Consider the following 6,680-nt stretch of genomic DNA (forward strand, 5'->3'; position numbering starts at 1 on the left):
AGTTTTACCTAATAATGCTCTCACTAGATGAAAATTTCATTTTATTTTAATTTTTTAGCCGGGATTTGTTCTTCCATTGTAGAACAGATCTCTTTGGCAAAGTTCATGGTAGCACATTACGTGTGTGACTATCAGAGATTTTTCCTGCTTGACGATTTTCTACAAATTATTATTTACTTTTTTATACTTTAGAAAGAACCTCACATACACATCCACTCCGTCCCGGCCAAGGAACTTAAACCCTCAACTTTCTACTTCGAAAACTACCTCTTGGCAATTTGCTAATTATTCACCGAGACCCGTGCATAAATGATAATGGCAAGATTAAAAAATAAGGGCACCAAAAAAAAAAAAAAAACTGAGAAAGCAAAAAATATATAATATATCTTACTACTGGGATTGAAGAAAAAGAGTACTCCTAATTGCGTCTCAACTACAGAAGTTACCAAACACATAAGTGAACAAAATCTAGGGCATGTAGCAGAAGAAAAATCACTTGAAGATTTTACTGCTGTGGCTTGCATTGATGCACATCAATAGCAATACATGATGGTACTACACAGCTTCTTAAGCAACATGATAGTGTGGATCAAAAAAGTAGCTAAAACCAGCGTAAAGAAATTTTTTTGACAGTTCAACTTCAACCAAGTCGCATATTGCCAAGTTTACCAGAGAGTCCCATAAGATATTACTTCAGATAAATTTTAACTTTCGGTACAACAGAGATATATCTGACATTCACAAGTAATTTCCAACATGATAGTCTTTTTGCAATTCTAATAAAATATTGACGTTAAAAAGTAAAAAATAAAATAAATAATCTAAATAGTGTCCACATGCAATACAAAAACCATACCAAAACAGATTACATTTTTCACAGAGTCATCCACCTTCTGATACGAGGCCTTCTTCACTTGCCATTTCTTGAATAAAAATTTCGGTTGGCTTAAGGCATCCTCTCAGTGTATCAATCCCAAGTTGTGCTCTTTCATTATCTCCAAACCCAAAGATTTGTCCCCGGTTCGTGAGTACGACAGTGTGGTACAGGCCTGAGCTTACTTGAGAAATGTGGTGAGCTCTTAAGCTATCTAGGATTCGAGGCTTCATGACTTTATCGGATACTCCCCTGTCCAGAAACCCAAGACAACCAAATCCCATCCACCCAAAGCCATAAACAGAACCATCATCCACCAGAACAAAAGTTTTCCTCCTACCTGCACAAACCTGCAAGAGACAGTAAAGTATGTTCATCGGCGGGAACGAGTAGTCTCATAACAAGACAGAAATGGGGAAAAGCAACAGAGGAGAAGCGAGATGAACAGATATTTAGCAAATCTATTGGATCCCCTGTCATGGATAAAAGTTAATTTTGCTTCTACTGCAAATGATTCCTTCTGCATGTTGTTCATAAGTTCACGGTGCCCATCAGAGGTGGGTGCTCGACATACCCAACATGCTTTTTCATTCACAATCTGTTGCTTATTTAACATGTATGAAAAACTGACTACAACTACACAAAAATAGATAATATTACCTCAATATGACTTCTTAATTGACACAAGTTTGCAAAACCGACAGTTGGATTAGATACCTTTAATATGTTTATTACTATATTATGCATGTATGAAGTTAATTAGCTAAGTGTCCATTCCAAATTCTGACAGTTCTTATAACAAATATTAGAATAAAGATCTAGTTTAGAGCACGATGTTGATGCGACAACTCTGACTTACTACTAACTTAAGTTTTGTGTGCATGACAAGCATAGGATGAACATATGATCTAACATTGTGAGTTGATAAAAGATATTTATTTTATTTTTATCGTTTGTAAGTGAGTTGATAAAAGATAAATGGCACAAGAAGTTACTGAGGTGTAGGAGTAGTTACTTTCTAGACCAGGTGTTGTTTCATCTTGTACATGCGTGCATACATGCTAACATACATAAAATATATATATATATATATATATACATATATATAATTACGTGTGTGTATATATATAGAGAGAGAGAGTGTTTTGAGACAACAATGGTTGAAAAAAAGCATGCCTAATTAGTTATAACGAGTCCAAACTGCTAGAAGAAGAATGTGCAACTGGAAAGGAAAATTTTGAGATAGGAGTAGCAAGAGTACATAAAGCCTTGGAACTACATCTGTTATTCACAAAACAACCATAAGCCAAACTAGCTATCTACTCATTTTATACTTGTCAAGTTCACTATAGAAGTAACTATACGAAAAAAAAGTAAGAGAGGAACCAAACCTGAACAGCAAGGTGGCCCTTAAGGCTGCTCAAGGGTTCTGGAGTAGTCTTATCAATCTCATCTCCGTGGCCCAATGCACCACAGTAGCCCTTGCCCCAAGTATACACCTGTAATCATCAATTAGTGTTTCAAAAACACTGGGGGAACTAAAACTGATGCCAGATTCAATTGAGCAAGAAGACTCACAAGGCCATTAGAATCAAGTGCTACCACATGCTCAGCACCAGCAGAGACCCGAACCACATGAATATTCTTTCTTCTAAATGACTGAATTGCACGTGGCAGTAGCTCATTGTGCTGTTCTCCATGGCCAAGGCAGAAATAGTTGCCTGACCCAAACGAGTGGACTGTCCCATCATTAGTTACAGCTAGGGTATAAGTTGGACCAGCAGCAACGTGAACTACGGAACCAACACTCTCGAGCAGTTCTACAATTTTAGGTGTTGGCCTATCTAGAATGTCACCATGGCCAAGCTGGCCATGTGTATTGGTCCCACATGTATAGACATGGCCTTGTCTTGTGAGGAACACGGTAAAACTAAGCCCTGCAGAAACCTGAAACAAGTTCCGTGTTTTTATAGAAGAGAAATGGTACAACAGTCAGAAGACAAAAGAAGCACATTTCAAGCAAAAATTGTACAAAATAAAAAAATAAAAAAAAAAATGAAATTGCATATTTTGCTTAAACATGGCGAACACATATCATGAAGTCGAAATTCATTAAGAAAACTTCCGCTCTTCTTACAAATAAATCTTCAGGACTAACAGATGATGGAAAATTTATGCAACCGCATATCGGTAAGCAAAGCACCCCATCTTCTTTTCACCCAGGTTTCTAAATTTCATATAGCTTGGGTCTCTGGTCCACAAACACGTTTTCTTCTAATGAAATACCATTACTATATCTCAGAAATATAAAAACTAAAAAGAAATCCCAACTTAAACAGCAATCAGACATAGCAGAGGGTAACATAATGTAGACTTTGGTGTATAAGATTTATTTATATTGTATTTGTTCTTAAACTCTTGAAATGGTTAGCGCAGACAATAATGAGATGTGAGTGATTGTAATCACATTTTGTCACTCTCTAATATGATTCCATCCATTTAATCTCACTGTTTCTCTCTACTTCTTTCCCAATTTATTTATATACGTAGTACTTTTTTAGGTGAAGAGGGTGGCAGGGGCCTGTCTGTTATATGTCTATTAAGCTAATTGTGAGCAAAAGTTGGGTGTTTGAACAGGAACGGCAGTTTCTTTTGAGTATATATAAATGCAGATAACAACAGAAACATGTACTCTACCTGCTTGCAAGCAACTCCTTTCAATGCATCTACCAGCCTGGGTTTGAATATGGGACGGCCTGTATCTCTGTGCCCACAACAGAAGGATGAATTATCTCCACATGTGAAAGCCTGAATCAATAATTAAATGACACAATTAGCTACAGGGTGTCTTAGAAAACGACTTTAATTAGTAAAGATAAGCTGCCTTCATAAGCAAAACAAATTAAAGACAAATTTGCAGACGCATCAGGGAAGAAAAAAGGGGGAAAAAAAAGAAGAAGAAAAGGAACACTTCTGTTTCTATTTCAATAAAATTCCAACCCATTCGTAGAGACAACATGATAGGAAATTAGGCAAACAACAAGGCAAAATGAGAGAACAAATTTGGATTTTTCTCTCCATAAGTCGAGCATAGAATAGTTTTATTCATCTTAATTTATATTCTCTCATTTTATCTCCAATCAGTGCTACTTCAACAATGAATGGTTTTAAATTTCACATATAAGTTAAAATATCAACACAAAATACTGACCAAGGAAAAAATCAACACACAATACTTCAACTAAAAAAGAAGAAGGGCACTTGATGGTTAGGCTCATCTTTTTCCAACTGCGTATTCATCCCGATAAACAATTGTGATTATAGAAAGAAAAAAAAAAAGAAAAAAAGTTCAGTAACTAGTGGTGGATACAACTTAACATCTACATATTCAAATCTAATTATTATCATAGCGATGTGTGTATTCATTCTCCCGTATCGTTTTATTTATCTGTAAATTGTAAAACTACATATTCAAAGCTATTTATCATCTAGTATAGTAATTACTAATACCAATGGTTTTGGAGCCGCAATTAGCATATCCAGAAAAGACATCTACAAGGTCCAAACTCAAAAGTGTGGATTATTAAAACTCAAGAGAATCTGCCTTTCTAATATATTAGACAGCCCGAAATAGTTTAAAACATAACCATGCAAGTTCTAATGGAAAAAGGTCTAAAATTACCCAATGATTCTTGACCTGACCAAATTCCTCAGCGAAGGTGTTCCACAAAGGCAAATGGTCAACAAATATGCTAAGGGTCCATGTAGCAAGTAAAAAATAAGGGCCGCCTTGCAAATGCCAAACACGAAGTTTCCTTTAAATCCTAAGTTACTACTTGTTCACAGTAATATTATCTCACATCAACAGAGAAAAATCAAGCACCAAAAACTGAATGTATGAACCATACTAATTCATCATCATCCTTGCCTTAATCCTTTATGAGTGAGGTTGGCCACACAAAGTATGAACCATACTAATTAGTAAAATGACATGAGAGCGTCTATCCAATTAGATGATAAAATGGTCCTCGAAGACTGAAAATCTGGAATCTTTACATGGTTATCCCGAATGCAATTAAGGCTAGCTGGCGATCCTTTAAATAGCAAGATACTGATGAATTATGACTTATGAGCAGTTACAAACCTCTCCAGACTGCGTGATGAAAGCGGCATGATTATGGGAAGCTGAGACTTGGATCACTGGTGCAGAGTATGGGAAACTGATCCGGGTAAATGCCACACATTGCGTTGTTTCAGGACCATGGCCAAGAACACCACACAAACTGGAACCACATGAGTACACTGACGAACCGTTGATCAACAAAGTGTGATATCTTCCAGACCTAATCTGCATCTGCTGATACATTTAATAATAAGTTACTATAGCACATGAGGATCAAGTAGCAGTATATCTGGTAAATAATTAAACTCAAATTAAAATTATAAGCTAAAACAATTGCTCCCTGCCCTTTCCGTCAGATGCGATACAAACATAAATACAGTACCTTATTCAAAATACATTATCACAAGGGTTCCAAAAACAGTGAAACACATCTCTAAAACACACATGAATCATAGAACATGAAATGAAAACATCAAAGAAATAGTACATTGCCTGCTGAGGTCTCGACCATGTCCGAAGACTGCTCCACCGACTGCAAGAACCTTAAAACCCGTTTCCAATTCCCGCCACACCGGTTGAAAAGCTCTTTCTGAGCATTGGAAACCAAAGGAGCATAAATGGGATGCGAGTTACATAGCTTAAATGCTGCAAAGTCCACCAAAGAAGTGAATTTGAGAGGAAACAACCCATGAGTCCCTCTAAATGTTCGCGAAGTCAGCTCCAAATAAATAAGATCAACAACACTCAACCGGCCTGAAGTCAAAATCTCAACAATCAAATGCCAAGGCAATTCCTCAATCGAAATCGACCTAAAACGATCCGCCATTTTTGAATCCATGACTAATTCACAGTAAGCGAAGCTCGGTCGATCAATACAGCTAGAAGATGAAAATCAAATCTTTAGGCGAAACCGGAGACAATTGATACAATATATAGATATAACATTAGAAGGAAGAAAAAAACAAGAAATTGAGGACAAGAAAAGGGGTCTAGATGAAAAATTCACAGGCAATTCAAACAATCGATAATGATATACGAAATAAAACATCAGGCGAAACAAATCGCGACTGAGAACTGTGTTACGAAACAAAAGCAAAACTTTTGTCTGCAAATTAGAGCACTGCAATCGAAAGAAGTAAAAAGCTAGTATTGATTCACTATTTGCAATCGAAAAATGTGGGGCTTTGAGATCAGAATTGGAATAAATTTTCAATCGAATTGCGAGAGAAAAAGCAGTTTAATAGTGGAAGCAAACCATACCCAAAAAAGTGAGAAAAGGACTTGTGAGAAGCTTTTCGGTGCCGATTTTCGCCTTTTTAAGGGGAAAATTAAAAAATGGAGCACAAAAATAAATGAAAAAGAATTGGTAGGTGACAAATTTTCCAAGTTGGAATAAGGAAAGAAAGCGAGAGAAAGAGAGGGAATCAAATCAAAAGATGGGGTTTTGAGCTTACTTTATGGCGATATTTGCTCACAGTGACCATCTTTCTTTCTCTCTCTAGTTTCTCTCTCTACACGAGCACACACACTCCCTGTTTGTTACCTGCAAGATATAAATAAGGAATTGTTTGTTCTCCTTGATTCCATGAATTTCCTTAGCGCCAAAGTCCTGGCTTGTTCGTGGATCCGAACTGTGTTCTTCCTTATTGTCTTGTTTATGCCGAGACGTGGAGAGTTCTGATC

At 36.6% G+C, this 6,680-nt stretch overlaps 1 protein-coding gene across 3 annotated transcripts; it reads right to left on the reverse strand.

Annotated features, from left to right (window-relative positions):
* Positions 1-676: 676 nt before the first annotated feature.
* On the reverse strand, positions 677-6,680 carry LOC132307712 (ultraviolet-B receptor UVR8). Of its 3 annotated transcripts, XM_059805543.1 has the most exons (8): positions 6,452-6,680; positions 6,258-6,309; positions 5,485-5,875; positions 5,019-5,231; positions 3,572-3,682; positions 2,453-2,821; positions 2,266-2,373; positions 677-1,224 (listed from the first exon to the last, which is right to left on the reverse strand). In XM_059805543.1, the coding sequence occupies exons 3-8, from the start codon at positions 5,833-5,835 to the stop codon at positions 883-885; spliced, it is 1,494 nt and encodes a 497-aa protein (XP_059661526.1). In that variant the 5' UTR covers positions 5,836-5,875; positions 6,258-6,309; positions 6,452-6,680; the 3' UTR covers positions 677-882. The 3 variants fall into 3 exon arrangements, with proteins under 3 accessions (XP_059661526.1, XP_059661525.1, XP_059661527.1); XM_059805542.1 differs by lacking the exon at positions 6,258-6,309 and having other exon boundaries at positions 6,452-6,679; XM_059805544.1 differs by having other exon boundaries at positions 5,019-5,228; positions 5,485-6,672.

This window comes from Cornus florida, unplaced genomic scaffold (assembly GCF_030987335.1).
Source record: "Cornus florida cultivar Cherokee Brave unplaced genomic scaffold, ASM3098733v1 CherokeeBrave_3.0.0_Hap2_Chr05, whole genome shotgun sequence".
Classification (NCBI taxonomy): domain Eukaryota; kingdom Viridiplantae; phylum Streptophyta; class Magnoliopsida; order Cornales; family Cornaceae; genus Cornus; species Cornus florida.

Bases quoted from the DNA above. Each gene is read 5' to 3' on its own strand.
- LOC132307712 (XM_059805543.1), bottom strand. From the start codon at position 5,835: ATGGATTCAAAAATGGCGGATCGTTTTAGGTCGATTTCGATTGAGGAA. The intron at 5,232-5,484 runs GTACTATTTCTT...TAAATGTATCAG, and splicing joins TCGAGACCTCAGCAGGCAAT to CAGATGCAGATTAGGTCTGG. The intron at 1,225-2,265 runs GTTTGGTTCCTC...TGTCTCTTGCAG, and splicing joins AGGGCCACCTTGCTGTTCAG to GTTTGTGCAGGTAGGAGGAA.